This window comes from Macrobrachium nipponense, chromosome 5, assembly GCF_015104395.2.
Source record: "Macrobrachium nipponense isolate FS-2020 chromosome 5, ASM1510439v2, whole genome shotgun sequence".
Classification (NCBI taxonomy): domain Eukaryota; kingdom Metazoa; phylum Arthropoda; class Malacostraca; order Decapoda; family Palaemonidae; genus Macrobrachium; species Macrobrachium nipponense.
In genome coordinates, this window is record NC_061107.1 from 111636533 (window position 1) to 111655647 (window position 19115).

General features: G+C 39.8%; 2 protein-coding genes across 14 annotated transcripts in view; one reads left to right on the forward strand and one right to left on the reverse strand.

Annotated features, from left to right (window-relative positions):
* The window catches only part of LOC135215595 (transient receptor potential cation channel trpm-like), a 655531-nt gene that overhangs the window by 485673 nt on the left and 150743 nt on the right, over nt 1-19115 (forward strand). The window lies entirely within an intron of this gene.
* Nucleotides 1-19115, reverse strand: part of LOC135215320 (transient receptor potential cation channel trpm-like) — a 39675-nt gene that overhangs the window by 6841 nt on the left and 13719 nt on the right. Inside the window, exon 3 of the mRNA XM_064249883.1 lies at nt 9310-9372. Coding sequence (XP_064105953.1) covers nt 9310-9372 — 63 coding nt within the window. The remainder of the gene's footprint in view (nt 1-9309; nt 9373-19115) is intronic.

Sequence of the window (19115 nt, forward strand, 5' to 3'; positions counted from 1 at the left end):
CTAGACAGCGTTCACCTGTAGCGTGCGTTGCCCAACGTGCTGCTTCACCTCTGCCTCACCAGCAGCATAAGCACTCACCAATATGCGCCACTACATGCGCACACCAATGTAGCCAGAGTGTTCATCTAAATCATCCTGCAGGTGCCCTCAGTCTCCAGCATCACACGCCAGATGCGCTCCTTCTTCAGAGCGCTCCTCTTCCTCTTCATCTTCCACATAAGCTCCAAGATGAGCTTTTTCATCTGTACTGTCACCGCTCTCCGGTGCGTTCTAATGTGAACCTTTCTAGGCATTCTCCTGCGCGCCAACATGCGCACCATACGCCTACACACACTTATGCACATTCAGAAACTGTGTGCGTGCCCACACCAGCAGGCGCTCCTGCTCCTGCAGAATCGCACGCACCTGTAGACCCTTCTCCCTCTGCTTCTTTCAGTGTTTCGGCACGAAAAGTGGAGACGTCTGAGTCCTGAGTACCATCCTCGGAGCTTCCATCGTCTGCTCCTCCTCAGGAGCTCCATCTCCACCTCGGGATCCTTGTAACGCTGCAACCCAGCCTTCCCAAAGGCAGTCATATCAGCTTTCGCCATTGAGCAAGGGTCATTACTCACCGATTCGTCCTTGAGAACGGCCATTCTCCATCGCCTTCCAATGACCTTCCAGTCCCTCTTATTCCTCTTAGAAAGTTGGGAGAGCAGTTACGGGGATTTACCATCCACAAGCCTGCCACGAGTGCTCAAAGCCAGGAGAGAGGGACGTTTGAGGCACATGCATCCCATGAGTCCTCCTTAAGAGTCCAGGCCTCCAACCTCTCGGGTTCTCAATCTCCTCGGGCTCATTCCCTTGTGGAGAATTACTGCATCTCACCCATCGAATTCGATCCGGCTGAGCTCCTCCTGACAGGGCTCCCACAGTGCTTGCAGAGGGGGCTCCATCTCCCCTCTCTTCTCCAGCTTCGCCAGACTTAGACAGGCATCCTCCAACTCCACCTTCCCCTTCTCACAAGGTTCCTGTAGCTCTGGGGGCCTCAGCTCCCAGACCTTCTGCTGCCCCTCATGAGCAACCAGAGACTCGGCCTTCTTCGATCTTAGACCCCTCTCATTCATGCCCAGGTGCATCAATGCAGAGTGAGGATGACCTTCCCGATGCAACCGACGATTCAGCTGGCTATCTTCTGGAGCCAACTGCTCCAGCTGTTCCAGAAGATGCGGCAGCTGAAACCACCTTCCGCGAGATCATTGGTCTCATCTGGAAGGTGAACAGCCTAGGAGAAGCTCCAGTCTACTTCTCTGAAAAGCCGTACATCGGCATCGACTTCCTTTGTCGCACCCCTCGTGGTGCTCGGTCCTGGGCATCTCGGTCCTCCAAGCTACTCCCCTCTACTTTTCAGAAGCAGAGGAAGTACTATGTGGCCCAAGAGGCTGAACCTTCACCTTACCATCACGTCATTGACGCCTGGAGTTTCACTCAACTCTTCAGCATTGGACCTCAACGCTCTCTTCCAGGAAATGTCACAGCTCGAACAAACGCGAAGGCGCTGTTACAAGCAGCTTCATGGTTGGACTTTTGGGGTGGTACGGTGGGCTTTCTTGCCACCTCAAAGACTCCACAGCAGCCTGACAAGCAAGCTGACATGGCCCATCAGCTCCATGACCTTGTTTTGTCAGGTGGTAAGGCTATGGAGTTTTTAGTCCGCCAGCTTGCCAACTTTGGGCCAGCATTCTGAAGCACAGGGACGCTGTTGCAGCCAGGCTTGATCGAGCTGTAGACCCTCAGGATGTGACCGACCTGAGGAATGCCTCGCTTCAGGGATCCACCCTCTTTCCATCTTCGGATGTGAATGAGGTAGTTGGCAATTTTAGGAGAGTGAGCCAGGATTCGTTGCTGTGCACAGGATCCTTCCGTTGGACTCAGCCTCCTTCTGCTTCTGCTTGATGTCTTCCTGGCGCTCCAACTAGGAGGTCTTCTCACCCTCCTGCCAGGGCTGATCCCTGTCCCACTGCTTCCACCAATCGGCGGCCGAGAAGATCCGCAACCCTTTTCGACAGAGGTGGTCGAGGGCGAAGCAAACAAGGCAAGAGGAAGAGAGGCAGCTGCGACCAGTGAGGAGGGCACTCCCCCCACTCTGCCGTCTGTGGGGGGATGCCTGCAAGCCAGATGGATGAGGTGGCAGTACCACGAGGCGGAGGATTGGACGCTGACCGTCCTCCGCCACGGGTATCGTGTCCCATTCATCAACTCTCCCCTCCTCTGATTTGACCCCCGAAGACGTCATCATCCATCATTAGGATCAACAAAGGGATCTTGCCCTTCAGGCAGAAGTCCAGGACACGCTGGGGAAGGACGCTCTCAAGGAGGTCCTCGACGAGTCTTTCGGCTTCTTCAGTCGACTCTTTCTTGTAAAGAAGGCGTCTGGAGGCTGGAGACTGGTCATCGACCTCTCAGCCCTGAATGAGTTTGTTCAGCAAACCCCGTTCAGGATGGAGACCCCCAGCACGGTCAGACAGGCCATTCGTCCTCTGGACTACACAGTGACAATCAACCTAAAAGAAGCATACTTCCAGATCCCAATCCATCCGTTGTCCAGGAAGTATCTTCGTCTTGTTGTAGCGGACAGAGTGTTCCAATTCAAGGTCCTATGTTTTGGTCTCTCCACAGCTCCGCAAGTCTTCACTTGGGTGTTCACCCTAGTGTCGACGTGGGCTCATCGCCAGGGCATTTATCTATTGCGTTACCTAGACGATTGGCTAATACTGGCGCCCTCTGTGGAGCTTCTTTGTCTCCACCAAGACAGTGTTCTGGCATTTTGTCATGATCTGGGGATCATGGTGTACTGTAAGAAGTCCTCTCTGGAGCCTTCTCAACAACTGGTGTTTCTCGGTATGATACACAACACTGAAAAAGAAACCCACAAAATCACTTTGTAACTTGTTTACTTCCAAGTATTTACATTTAATTTTACTCCACACTCGAGTACTTTCAGGCCCTATCTGTGGTCCATTTTCAAGAGATGTTTGGGATGTTAGCCTGGGTCAGGCGCAGCAGTCTTCTGGAACTTCTTCTCGTTGAGCTGTCATTTATATGATGGGTGTTCTGGTTTCCTTGAGAGTTGCCAATCCCCTCTTGTCGCTCTGATATCCTGAGCTGATGGTCAATGGGATCAACCTTGTGGTAAGGGAGTGGTCACCAAAAGTCTGTTGGGCAGGAAACCTAATCTCCAGGTCAGCCTTTTGGTAACAACTCCCTTACCACAAGGGTTGATCCCATTGACCATCAGCTCAGGATATCTGAGCGACAAGAGGGGATTGGCAACTCTCAAGGAAACCATAACAGCCATCACATAAATGACAGCTCAACGAGAAGAAGTTCCAGAAGACTGCTGCGCCTTGACCCAGGCTAACATCCCAAACATCTCTTGAAAATGGGCTACAGATAGGGCCTGAAAGTACTCGAGTGTGGAGTAAAATTAAATGTAAATAATTAGAAGTAAACAAGTTACAAAGTGATTTTGTGGGTTTCTTTTTCAATCTTCAGAAAAAACTGAAAGAAATTTTTGTTTGGTTCCTCGACACTGTTGCAGGGAAAACCTTTCAGACTCCGGAAAGACTAGCATGCTTCCAAGGTGTTGCTCTATCCTTTCTTTGACAGTCCCAGCTGCCAGCACATCAGCAGAAAACAGTTGCTGGGACATCTGGCCTTGCTGGAACGCCTCGTTCCAAACAGTCGGATGCACCTTCGATCTTTTCAGTGGGTCTGAAGAATTGTTGGTCGCAAAGTCAGTATTCTCCTCACGACCTAGTCCCAGTGGAGGAGAACATGCGCTCCGATCTCGAGTGGTGGCTGGACGACGCAAACCTGTTGAGGGGCTCCCCTCTCCAGTCTCATCCACCTGATCTGCTCCTGTTTACAGATGCTTCAAGGAAGGATGGGGCGCACACCTACTGCAACACCTGGCTTCAGGCCCTTGGTTCAACCAGGAACGTCGAGATCATATCAATGTGCTGGAACTTCGATCTGCCTTCCGTGCACTCCAGCGCTTCAGCTCTCTTCTGGCAGGTCACTCAGTGGCGCTGATGAGCGACAGCACCACCTTAGTGGCATACATGAACTGTAAAGGTGGTACTGTGTCTCTGCAGCTATGCCAACTAGCAGTGCAGATTCACAAATGGGCAGCTCTCAACGGAACATCGAGGCGGACAATCTGAGAAGGAGACATGGATTGTTGGCTCCAAATGGTCTTTGGCTCCTCGGATAACGAACAAAGTCTTGACTTCGTGGGGTTGCCCGGTGATAGACTTGTTCGCTACCTCTCTAAATCGGAAGCTGCCAATTTACTGCTCTCCAGTTCCGGATCTGGCGGTGGCATTCGAGGGCACGTTCCAACACCCCTGGAATGGCGTCAACGTCTATGTTTTTCTGGCATTCTACCTGATCAGGCAGGTGTTGAATCGCGTGCAATCCACACCTTCCCTGTTCATGACGCTAGTAATGCCGAAATGGCCCCATGTAGAATGGTACCCAGATATTCTACTTCTGCTGGTAGAGACTCAGAAAGTGCTTCTGCCGCTCCCCGACCTTCTGTGCCGACCACATGTAAGGATCTTCCACAATGCTGTGAGCTTCTTACATCTTCATGCGTGGAGGTTATCCAGCAGCTCCTCACAGCGAAAGGCTTTTCGTGAGAGGCTGCGACAGCAATGTCAGGATACCTCAGAAAGTCCTCAACTTCTGTCTATCAGACCAAGTGGGCCATCTTCTGTGGTTGGTGTCAGCGGAGAGGTTGCTCTCCTCTCGGAGCCTCTATCCCTTTGATTGCCGACTTCTTACTCTACCTCCGGAGTGAGAAGCTCCTTTAAGTCTTGGCGGTAAAAGGCTATGGCTCGGCCTTGAGCCAAGTCTTCAGTCTGAAGGGAATCGATCTCTCTTCCTCGGACGAACTCTCTCTGCTCATACAAAGATTTGAATAGGGTTGCACTCTGGTATTGGCGAAGCCTCCTCCCTGGGACATCATTGTCCTCAGATCTTTGAAGAGAGCTCCTTATGAACCGTTGTCCCTGGCATCTGACAGGGATCTCACCCTGAAAAGTTTTTCTTCTTGCCCTTGCTTCCTCCAAGCGAGTTAGCAAGCTTCATGGCCTAGCCTATACTGTCGCTCATACTGAGCGCTGGACTTATGCCTGCTTCAGCTTCGTCCCTGAGTTTGTTGCGAAAACCCAGAATGTGGCCCAGCTACTTCTCTGTCCTCTGAGAGAACTGAGGTTATATCCCCAACAGACCAGCTCTGCTCAACCCAGCTTACAACATCTCTTTGTGAGTACTGGTCCTTCAAAGAAGAGTGTTAAGAGGAATACCATTTCACAATGGATTCGAGAGGTGATTTGCTGTGCCCTCTCCCCTCTCCCTCTTCTTCACTTGCTGGTACTAGTCGAGTGGCTGTAATCAAAGTGACTACTCAGTGAGCCGGTGGGGGGGCAGTGCTTCCCCACCGCCGGGCAGGTAACCACCGGCCGGTAGTTAACTACCTTGGTATAAAAGAATGTATGAGCCAGTAGTTTCAGCTGAGCTGCAGTCTATCCTAGGTAAAGGACTCCAGTTTGTATGGTTAGGGAAAAATACATTTTACTTTCAAAAATGTCATATTTCTTGCTCTCTCATGTAGTTTTCTTTACAAGATTGTTCTTTAAATCACAACATATACTAACAACCTAAGATTCATAGATTCCATGGGTTGGCAATGTTTCTAATACCTAAACCATATATAATATCAGTGAGTTTACTCATGTTCTGGCTTTATTTTTTCTAGACAATTCACATTTTTACACACACATGAAGGTCAATGACCTGAAAGGAAAAAAGAACATTTTTTTTTAAACTGAAGTTAAGTAATCTGGAATTACTGAACTTATGTGGGATATGGTGCTTAAGCAACTGTCTTGTGGATATCCCTTCAACTTTAGGGAACACAGACAAAAATAGTGCCCAATACAAAGTAACATTAAAGGTACCTCAATGCAAGAGTAACATTTTAAAATGAGTGAGTAACATTTAAAATGAGTCACTGATTAAGAGGGTACTTCTGATTTCCTGACTCAACTCCATTAAGAAAGAAAAATATTCTGAATGGATGGGTAATATTCTGAAGAAGAGGTGGATAAGAGATAGTTATCAATGGATTTAAAACATGAAGAAAATTCAGCAAAAAGGGTCATAAAACTTTTCCAGGAAATCTGAAACAATATGAACATATGCAACCATCATAGAAAGATGGGATCTAATGGTTAAAAAGAATGGAGACATGACATAAAAAAATGGGCCTCTCAGATATACCATCAGGATCAGAGACAATCATTGAAGAAAAGTCTAACCGAGATGGAAGACACATAACAGAAGATAACTAAAAGGGCATTAATTTAATTACCCAGTTGAATCAGCAGCAAAGATTGTAGAAAAGCAATTATTGAGGAAATCACTGATAAATATAAGAGTACAATTATGTGAATGAACAGCCTTTGTCTGGGAAAAACTTGTCAAGGTGTTGAAAACAAATACAGGCAGTCCCCGGGTTACGACGGGTTCGGGTTACGACGTTCCGAGGTTAAGGCGATTCTCAATTACATTCACCAGACATTATTTCCAGGGTTACAATACATGTTCCAGGGTTACGACGCCTACAACGCTCATCTGGCATGATGAAATGATCACACCAAAAATGCAAAATAATCAATATCTGAAGGTTTTTTTTATGAAAAATGCAATAAGAATGCAGTTTACATAGTTTTCAATGCACCAAAAGCATTAAAAGTAAGGTTTCCTTAGGATTCTTTACGATGTTCCGGCTTACGAAGCATCTCAAGAACGGAACCCCCGTCGTAATCCGGGGACTGCCTGTAATGTTATAATATACTACCAGGAAAAGTTCAAATACCTGCTTGGTCTGAAAAATTTGATCTTGGAATGGGTTAATTACAATCCTCTTAAAATTATTTATAGAGGAAGAATTAATTCTAAACCTTAAAAAATATCTACATCTCTGATGCTACCTTTGGAAAGCAAAACATAAATGTTACTTTCTAAACAAACTGCAAGACTTTTTGCAATGTGTTAATGTCAATTTCATCCACAAATGAAGTCAGGAAAATTATAGTTTTGTACATGTTTATACCAGAAATAAAAATAATTTACTAGTTGTGTTTTTAGTAGCAAATGAAATGTAACAGGCAAATTACATCTCTGCATTACAAACATAAGTTAAAATACATAAATTAATTTTTGTATTCCAGTATATAATAAAAAGTATGTTTTGCCCTCGGACAGAAAGACAGACCAAAATACCAAAAATAAAGTCTACCTATCTGAACAGCGTACGGTATATCAGTAGCAATACTAATATAAAATGTGACAATATGCCGAAAACAGCTGAAAATAAAGCTTTAATAACAGTCTCACTCAATTTCTCAAGGAATATTTTCCATCAAACATACCTGAATATATATACAGTGTAACTTTTGTGATAATGCTTACAGAAACATTGAGGTCAATTAGTACCAAAACCTTGAATAGGGACTATTCAAACAAAAAATACCATTAGATACTAAGATACTTTTAGTTACAAAAAGAATTTAAGTCAATACTGTAGTCTCCTTTTCAAATATGTGCGTAGTAAAGCTGTACAATAATTTCAAATAAGATTTATACATTACCTTTAAAATCAGATATATTAATCCAGGAACTGTCTATCTATATTCTTCTTCATGTATTTGGAAAAAGAGGCCTCAGCACATAAAACAAAACTTAAAATCAAATATGTAATTTTTTTTAAATAATAAAAATGACTTTCAGTGCATACTCATTACTTTAACAAAGCCTATTTGTGCATATGGGCAAATTTCAGGCATACCAATCAACTTGTAGAAAAGAAATAAAATCAGGTGACTCAGATATGAGAGTGACGTTCAGACAATCCCTTGGTCCCAGGTAGCTAGTTGAAGCTTATGATGCTCTCACCAGCTAAGAAGTACCTGATGGAACACTTAGAGACAAATAAGATTGGAACCATTGAAAAAGGAATGAACTTAGTGTCAAAACCCCATGTACTAATCTAAAACAAAACCAGTACAACAAACGAGGAAAAATTAGAAATCAAACCTTCAAAGAATTGGTTCACAGTGAAAAACTACTAGGTCCAAAGGGGTTTACAAAATCAGAAATTCTTCAAGGAGTAAAAGAGTATCCTTGTACTTGAAGTGCTGACTCAAAGCTGAGTCAACCTTAAGATTTATGTGGCAAAGTAATAAAAAGGGATTTTGACATAGGAAAAATCTCTATTTCTGGGCGAGGAAGCCGTGTCGACAGTAAATAAACACAGGACTTCTTGAATTGAAAAAGGAAAGTTTCATGAATCCGAAGTGGTCTAAGTAGAGAGAAGACTAAAAAGTGCTGAAAAACACTAACTAACCAACCCTGATCTGAGACTGCGTCTTACAGTAAAAAGGTATAAGGTTGCTTTAATTTAAAAAACTAAAAAAACTTAATGGATCCCTCTACTAACAAGAACTCTTGGTTAAACAAGAACCAAACTATTAGAAGTGCTAGAAATAAAGTGAAAGTATGAAGTGAAAGACTGTGAGGTGCCTCGAGATGAAAGAGCTGCAAAGACCATCAACGAAGATTTTCCCTAGATGAGATTCATTGGCGAGATCTAAAATCTGAACTACATGTTCCAAATCCTGTATAGAGTTCATAATTGAAGAGATACTCAGTAAATGTTGCACTGGCATATCTTCTGAAGAGAATCATACAAATTGTGCAGCAAATCCAGTGTTTTATGCAAAGTTAAAAAAGGAAAACCCATATAAAGCAATCTAAAGGTTGCTGGTAATAATTTTTTTTTTATACTTTCTTAGCTTGTTTTTGTTGAATTTAGACACAAGGCTTGGTATCACATTTTTATAAACTAGTGTTAAATGAATTATAATAATCCTACTTGGTTCTTAAGGTTTGGAAATCACAGAAGTTGTTAACTTGATAACAAACACAAAGCTGACTATGTATATCTGTCACCTAAGGGACTGTATGAGCATGTGATGACACAGTACCTGAACCAACTGATCATTCTTTTCCACAAGTGAATAGACATTTCAGGAATTCACATGCAAGGCACAGAGAGGCTAGGTCAAAGTAATGGGTTTGTGGTGAAACACAGTTTGATAATATATACCTTTGTTAATATAAGATTTTAAAACTACCTGCAACATAAGTGATGCCATTACTGGTAATGCATAAAAAAATTCTTTCCCAAGCTAATCCTACCTCTGTTTGGAGGGTTGGGGTGACGGGGTGGGAAAGATGCGACACTGAGTTGACCAGTTGTGCCTACAGAAAGAGGTATAAATGACAACACATCAGAAGAAGAAAAATGCACTCTGAAAATTTTTGTTGCCTGAAGCTCTTAATTAAAAACAAAGAAATCTGAAGCAAACAAAAGTATAACTGCTATTTGTAAAATAATACTTAAAAGCTTTAAACAAAAAACATAACTATGTATAGCTCTACATTCATACATCACAAAAATGCGTCTCTCTTTTCTATTTCAAACAGAATGATAATTTCCGTATGGGAGAAATTCAAAGCATGTGATATAAGAGGAGGGATTATCTCATATACTCAGCCATAAAAAGTACAGTAATGAAGACTTTAAGACTGTCATGCAGTGGTACGTATAACAGCAGTGAAAGCCAAGAGCAATTTGTTTAAATGTGCTTTTAGATGAGTGGAAATTTGTTAGGAAGCAGTGCAATTTAGCGTTAATAACACCAACAATCATACAAACAGTATTACCACAATTTTTGCTAACATTACTTTCCACAGGATAATAGTGTGTATTCCAAGAATATTACACTTATGACAGATTATCCAGTCCTTTTACATCAAGTGCTATTTTGTAATAAAAAAATACCTGAAACTCCTTTCGAACCCTCTATTTTCAGCCTTCTATGCAAATCTCACCCTCAGTTGTCTAAGAGGTATACAGTAAATGTACATACTATTTTTATTTTGGCATTTTCTCAAACCTGATGAACAATTTTACCAAAGCTTAAATCTTTGCTGCAAAGATCTTTATTTAAAAAAATGTTAATTCACAATTCAAGCAAGTTCTACATTTGATAATAAAAAATTCTGTTACTACAGGCAGAACAGCACCAGGCAGTATGGAAATGACTCCTATTAAAAAATAGGTCATATGCCACTAGCAGCATGAAAACTAAATTACTGTTTATGGAAAATATTTTCAGTACATTACAAATCAAATATGTACTATATACTAATGATTTTGCCCCAATTTTTTCTATTACCCTAGTCACTAAAAACTTTTTTTTCTCACAAAATGGATGGAAGAAGTGTATTGTCAGCCCACTGATCAAAAAACAAGATTTATCAAAGGAGGAAAAAATGTATCAACAAGTCTGAAAGTGTTCACCTGTTGTCCATAAATACTATTAAATTTGTGTAATTACTAAAACAAACCTGAACATCAGTAACTTTGTTTAAGTTCTCAGAATATCATTATAGCTTACAAAGCAGCCAAAACAAAAGCTTTACCCCAGTAAGTGAAAAATATTCAATAGGAAACAAAATTACGGCATCAGTCAGTTATACCTATAATCTAAAACAAAACAAAACTGCCATAAATATGGATACTACGTACTTGTTTTATGTTTAAATTGTAGTTAGTCATCTAACATTGAAAAAGTGAATGCATGCAATGGTATTGCATAAAGGAGCTAAAACTCAGGTACATTTACAGTTCCCAGGTGGTGAAAAAGGTGGTAGCCCAAGCTAAAGCAAAGTCGTATGATGATGTGTATAATGAGCTGGGGACAAAGGAAGGATTAAAGAAGATGATGAGCTATCAAAGGCTAGAAATAAGAGCACCAAAGATATAACACACATCAAACAAATAAAGAATCAAGAGGGTGTAGTGCTTAGAAAGGAGGAAGACATTGTGAAGAGATGGAAAGAATATTTCGAACAGTTTGTTAAATGAAGAAAATAATAGACTAATAAGAGAGGATGGGCAAGTGAACATTGGCATGCTAATGAGGTTTTCTAGGCAAGAGGTACTAAATGCACTGAAGAAGATGAAGAATGGGAAGGCAACCGGACCAGACATGATCCCGGTGGAGGCATGGAAAGCATTAGGAGATGAAGGAGTGGATATACTGTACGATCTTATGATAAAGATCCTTGAACAGGAAAGATACCAAATGAGTGGCGTGGGAGTATATTGATCCCAATTTTTAAAGGGAAAGGCGATGTCCAAGAGTGTGGTAATTATAGGGGCATTAAATTGATGTCCCACACTTTGAAGATACTGGAAAGGATGATAGATGCTAGACTGAGAGAAGAAGTACAAATAGGTAAAGAGCAGATGGGATTTATGAAGGGAAGGGGAACAACAGATGGTATATTTTGTCTGAGGCAAATAATGGAGAAATCGGGGAAAAGACAAAGGGGACCTCCATATGGTATTCATTGACCTTGAAAAGGCTATGACAGAGTCCCGAGACAAGAGGTATGGAGGAGCCTGAGGGAGAAGATGGTGCCAGAGAAGTATGTGCGATTGATACAAGAGATGTACCGGAATGTATTTACCAGAGTGAGGAGCAGTGTTGGGGAGACAGAAGGTTTTGAGGTGAGAGTAGGATTACACCAGGGGTCGGCTCTGAGCCCATTTATCTTTAACATAGTGATGGATGTTATAATAGAGGAAGTAAGGGAGACAGTACCATGGAACATATTGTATGCGGATGATATTGTTCTGTGTGCAGAGAGCAGGGAAGATCTGGAAGTGAAATTGGAAAGATGGAGACAAGTACTGGAGGACAGAGGAATGAGAATAAGTAGATCCAAGACAGAATATATGTGTACCACCACTGAGGGGGATGATAGAGAAAGTATTCAGCTTGGTGGAGAGCAAATAAGGAGAGTTGATAAGTTAAGTATTTGGGATCTTTTGTTAATGCTGGAGGAAGTATGGAAGAAGAAGTAAAACATCGGGTACAGGCAGGCTGGAACAACTGGAGAGCGGCCTCGGGAGTTCTTTGTGACAAAAGAGTGCCGCTTAGGTTAAAAGGAAAATTTCACAAGACGGTGGTAAGAACAGCAATGCTGTATGGTACGGAAACAGCAAGCATGAGAAAAGCAGAGCAGAAGAAGATGGATGTGGCAGAAATGAGAATGCTTAGGTGGATGTCTGGGGTAACAAGAGTGGATAGGATCAGAAATGACTACATAAGGGGGTCACTAAGGTGGTGGAAGTATCAAAGAAAGTGCAGGAGGGGAGGCTGAGATGGTATGGACACCTGTTGAGGAGAGATGAGGACCACGCTGGGAGACATACTATGGGAGTGGAGGTGCAAGGAAGAAGAAAGAGAGGGAGACCAAGAAAGAGATGGAAGGACTGTGTGAGAGGAGATTTTACATGAGAAGGGAATTGATGAGGCAGAAGTGCAAGATAGAAATAGATGGAAACGGCTCAGCCGAAACGGCGACCCCATATAAAAATGGGAAAAAGCTGGGAAGAAGAAGAAGAGTGGTTTTGGACAAATGACAAAATCATGAATGTCATGATGCAAACATATCACATAATGCATTAAAAAAATAAGTAGTAAAGGCTTGTTAGTCTGACAGCAGTTGCCAACATTTGACAAAGGAATTTTCTCTTTTCCTGTACCAGTTAGTAGAACATCTAGTTTTGCCATACAGTAAACCTCATACAATATGTACATTGAATTTACCATACATTTTGAAATAGGAATTTACCTTACAGTCCCATAGTATTTCTTAAAGTTCTCAAGTATTAAGAAGCAAAATAAATAGTGCATTTTCATGAGACATCTGGATTTTTGAAAGAAAATATTTCATAAACCAGACTCCATTAAAAAGTATTGTATAATCTGTCAGTATTAAGCAAAAGAAAATTTTCATTACTGATATAGTGTATGAGAAACATCCATTATGGGTCTGAACTTCTAAGATTCCATCCAATATAACAAAGACCAAAGGTTTGTTCTGCATATGAACAAGCTAAGTTTCATAATATACACAACCCAAATTTACAAAACCTCATAACTACACACTGCAGTACATACTTACAGGCCACTTCAAACTTTAATATGTTTGTTGGACACCCCAGTAGAGTCTAACAATCATTAGCAACTATACAGAGTGCTATTTGTAACCTCACCTGTACTTATGTTAAACTTTTCCCTAAAATTATCCTGTCACACTCCTACAATCCAGTGCTACCTAATGGTATTTAGACCTCCTTGCCAGATTGCTAATATATCATTTTATGTTGGCACATTTTTCGTACTGCCCATTAACGAATATCGAACCTGTGGGACCCTTTTTCTTCACTATTTATAGTAGGCCATTTGCTCAATTTTTTTTTCTTTTTTGCAAACAGACTTTGACTACAATACACATGAATCTCAATAAACCTTAGGCTAATGTATCACTTTTAAGTTTAGCATATTTTCTAAACTGTAAAAAAACACCCAAAACCCTAACAAAGAGACAGTAATTTCCCTTCCATCAATGAATATCAAACCTTTGGGACCTGTTCCCTTCACTATTTACAGTATGCCATTTGCTCAGTTCTGCAGACACTGACCAGAATGCATCTCTGAATCTCAAAAACCTTGGGCCTCTAGCAACTTACCAACACTCAACATTTTGTAATCACATAGCTGAGTGCTGAAGTTTACAACAGTTTTGCAAGTAGGACTAAATTGATCATTCTACATATGACAGCTCTTAGCACTTATAAATTCATACTTACTGTACATTGAGGTAATTCATTGTTTGTTGTGAACTCTTGATTGTCATCATCTCTGACAAACCCTTACTTTTGCTTTGGTCATTAAATACATGTCAACTGTTAAGCTTGATTCCTGTAGATGGGTTTGATTATCTGAACACTTCACTTTATTTTTGAAGAGCCTGACCAAAGCTTCTTTCCCCAACATCTCTCCTTGACTTGATTTTCAAGACAACTTTCCTCCTGGATTTTGCTTCTTTCCAGTAAGGTCATGCATCTATTACTCAAGGTAACACTAATCTTTCTCTTTCCCTTCTGGCCCAGGATAAAGAGGATCATCTTAGCATATAGTTATTGCTTATCACTTTAATCTTGATAAAACTGAAACATCACAGTAGAGAACTGTAGCTTTTTCTCTCCACAGAATGGGAAAAAAAAAAAAAAACATCCATGGATACATCTTGCTGTGACATGAAGGTCATTTAAGGTCTATGAAAATGGCATAAAGCATGCGGCAGCTTCAGTGCATAAAATTATGGTTCTAAAGACTTAACTTTTCTTTTTAAAAAATATGGATATAAATTCATTTTAGTGACCGGTTCATGTGATGCAATTTAACTCTTTCTACTTTTCATTTAGGAGACACTGCTCATGAGTTTTACTTTCTATGGTTGGCTGTTGCATCAGGCCAAGTTTTACACATGGTGGCTGAATCTTTAGGGTTAGAGAATCATCTACTTTAACCACATAATTCACAGTTCATGACATCCTTTTAGCAGGGAATTATAAGTCACTTACTTCTGTCTTACAATGACGGTGTGTGCAAGCCTTCTGTTTTTTAACAACTCTTACAATTTCTGACCTTTTAGTGTTATGTAATGGACTGCAGTCCTCTGGATCCCCTACTGTCTCTAGGAGTTATGGATGTATCTCTATCCTAACTAATCATCTGGTTCCTTCATGTCAAACTATCTACAGCAGCTCTGTTTCCCTAACCCTGGGGCGCTGTTCAGACCATGTAAAAGTAATGGATCTGTGGTGAAAAAAAATTAATTTAAGAAAATGAAATTAATTTTTCCATAGTTCTTATTTTTACATTAACTACCTGCCTTTCATACTAACTGTTCTGTTGCAGTTGCTTAAACTACACAAAACTTGAGGCAGTTGCCCACATGAGGGGTTTGAGGACCCACTTAGGCATACACTAACCTACCAAGAGTTATTATTTTCTTTAATCTTTTATTCTATTTATGAGTTGAATGTTTGGGATTTGTGTGATGTGTGAGTAAGCTATTTGAAAGTACATAGTGGGTTTGTACCACAAACAAAAAACTTAGAAAAATAATTATTTGGCATACTTCAGAAACACTCCTAAGCTCTTGATTATTCAGATGGAATTCCACTAAGATCATTGATTGTCTTTCTTAGGAGTCCCTACCATCACAGGTCCCAATTCAAGACTCTTAGTTCTCATTCAACTATACATGCAACTGACCTTTCCGTTGATTATGGTCATAACAAGTGATAATTATTAGAGTCAACAAGAAGAGTTTTATGACAAGCACTCTCTACCCCATTTGTAAGGTCCACTTCTATTCCTTGTAAAATCCAACAATCTATCAAGAGGGTCAGATTGAAATAGTCTTCTTTTTCTAATAGTGCACATGTTTTTGGTGTTTCACCTTTTCTGCCAATTTACTGGTGTTCCACTATTCTATTAACTGTTCTTTTTGTATTCCAGCTTTTGTAATTACTGTTCTATCCATATTCCACCACTATGTATAGTCTGGCTAACTTCCTGGTGTTCCACCACCATTACAAATTTTTCTCATACTCCTGCCATTCCATCGTTTTACTGAATGGTAAACAGCAATGGTGCTCTACTGTTCTCTTACTGTTTTACCAATTAGCTGGCCTACTGCTTACTGCTTATTTCTAATGGTCTTCCACTCTACTACCAATCATTCCCTTTCTGAAAGCAAACCCCAAGACTGAGTTGGCTTTACCCTATTTGGAGGGGGGTGAGAATCTCTCACCCTCCACAGAAGGAGTACCTACTCTATTCTAAATATTTATACAATCAACCATTATATAAAGTACACACCATTGTAAGGCAATGGTGTGTACTTATGAAAAACAAATATTTCTGAATAATAATTTTGTTGAGGAGAGAAGAAGAGAGTAAAACCTTTACTATAATATGTACATAAAAGCAATACCAAATTCCACTAAGACTAACTTCTGAAGACATAAAGCAAGATGAATATAACATAAACTGTTCAAAAATACTTAATTATATTCATATGAGCAGCTCCTATGATGCAAAGCATATTTCTACACATGAACACCCGAAAAACAAAGTAAACGGAAAATCAAAATAATAATGGGAATAAACAGTACTTATAGAGCCATAAAACCCAGTACTAATGGCTCCATAAACCCAGGTATACAGCCGTAAAATCGCTTACAGTGCTGTGAATCAAGCGCCATAAATTTGGAATGGTGTACACTGAGACCGACATAATCTGAGACTGCCGTAACCCAAGACTATCGTAATCCAGGGACTGGCGGTAATAAATGGCAAAAATAAAAAGAAAACTTGACAATATACAGTGGTACCTCATTTGTCGAATGTTTCTTATGTCAAACTTTCCGTTTTTCAAACAAAATTTTTGAGAACATTTTTTATCATTTGTCGAACAAATGCTTGTACTTTGAACCAACTGATTATCAAGTTTATACTTGTATTCATGGCCTACGTGTCCTACTAGAAAAACTGTATTAAAATTTTTGGTATTTACACTATATAGTTTATTTAATAACCATATCGACAAAATATATAAAAAGTATAAAGCATTTAAATATAAAATTTTAGCTTTCAATGTAAAATTTAGCATAAACGATGTATAAAATTGTACGTAACCACAGTGACATCACACCCAGCTGACTTGAGACTGAATGAGGGAGCGTTGATATGTTGAGGAGAGATGGAGAAAATAGAGTTAAACTATTACTGTATGTATGTAAAAGCTATAACAATTCACATAAAAAAGGGAAATTTCACAAATAATTTAACATAATGATAAAACATGAAAACAATCAAATGCAATAGACAAAAAAAATCCTCATTGAGCCAGTGTTTGGTGTGCTGAGTGAGACAGTCTAGTTGAGCAATATTAACAAAATACTGTAGTAAATGAAAGAACAAAGCTTTCCACAATCAAATTTAGCATTAACGATTAACAAAATCATTTGTCATTGTGATGATGCACAGCTAACTCGAGGTAGAGGGAGGGGATGTTTTTGAGGAATAATGATTTCAAGTTATTTTATGTCGTGATATTGTTGAGGAGAGAAGAAGAGAGTAAAATCATTTACTAATATGTACATAAAAGCAATACCAATTCACATAAATAAAATGTTATTTCACAGTACATTTAACATAATGATAACACATAGAAGCAATCAAATGCAATATACAAAAACAAAAAAATTAGCTCGATTCAGTGTTCGGTGCTCTGAATGAGACGATAGAGAGAGGAGAGGAAAGGGGGAGTCTGCTTCCCACTGACTTATCAGCACGGGCTGGGATGATTTATTTGCCTGTTTCTATCACTTACACTCGATCTGCCTAAATCATTTTTGTTACGGTAAAATACCTATCTAGCGACAATTGTTTTTTACAATTTTTACTACTGAAAAAGTAACTTAGCCTTGTAATAAACAAGCAGTTCATAATCATACGCAGAAAAAATAAAGTTGTTAACATTTTACTTCATATAATGTACTGTTTCATTATTTTACACTCTTAATTTAACTTTGAACACATTAATAATAGAAAAAATGTGAAAAGGGGGACCTTTTGGGTTGGCTGGAATGAATTATCCTGATTCCCTTTATTTCTTATGGAGATATTTGCTTCATATTTCGAACAAATCATACTTCAAACAGCCTTCTGGAACAGATTAAGTTCGAAGTCTGAGGTACTACTGTAACGTACACGCACATCATCTCCATACTAATGGCTCCATGTTCTCAAGACAACATATTATACATTACTACTATTTGGCTTTACTATAAATAAGGTTCCTTGTAAAACATAAAAGTGCACTATGCACTAGTAGCACCCTAAAAGCACTTTCATTGTTGTTTCTATTTACAAAAATCACTGTCCAAATATAGAAAGAGAAAGTAAAATTTCTAGATGATTTACCAATTGAATCTCAAATGATACATATACACATCAGATTTCATTATCTAAAGTAACCAGTTATGCATGAATACTACAATATTTTCAAGTGTAGGAAAACTTGGTTCTCCAAAGTCTTGTGTATCATAAATCTTGGATATCTAAATCATTATGTATTCACTGAAAAAACTACAAATTTCAAACGGGGACTTGGCTACGGCACACTTTCTTTGAACATGTCAACATCATCCCATCAATCTCAGGTTTCTCTGTTTAAATATGATAGTGTTCCTCTGGCCTCACACACTTGCAAACAAAGGAAAAAACAAGGAACTGTGGATCAGTTTATTCATATGATCTATCTGTCTCACTTCATCCCAGACTGCAGATCATAAAATCACTTAGTGAGGGTAGAATTTTGTACATGTTTGCTGTAAATAATCACTTCTTTCTTCATAATTTTTTTTATTTTATTGATATTCACCAAGGGCCACGGAAGTTTGCAAGGAGTGAAGCTAAAACGGGAGTGTAAGGAACACAACATAGTTAAAAAAAGTAATGATAGAGAAATATGGGAGTGGAACCACTGTATCAAAACAGAAGAATTAATGATAAAACTGGCCATCAGAAAAGCTGATGTTGCAAAAGGTTTACGATAACTTACAAAGCAAAGACTATAGACCATGGAAGAGGTTGAAAAGCTGCTTTTAATATACATAAAAAACCAGTTAGCTAGTGATAGCATTTCTGACGCTATCATGTGCAAAAGCAAAGCACTTGCATAATGATCTTATCAAAAATGTATCCTCAACAACTGCAGGAAGTGAATTTTTCAAGGCCAGAAGACAGCTGGGTTTAAAAATTTATGATGAGAAAACTGACTTACATAGTAAGGCATGGAAAGGATACAAGCGTAAACAAACGGAGCTGCTAATACATTCACTGAAGATTTTAGGGGCTAGGTAGAGTTGAGGGTTTTCTTTCATAGTAAGTCTTCAATTGTAATGAGACTGGCCTCTTTGAACAAAAATTCCAAAACAGAACCTATATTTAAATAACAGAAGTCACCGGCAGGACACAAACCTTTGAAGGACAGGTTAACTT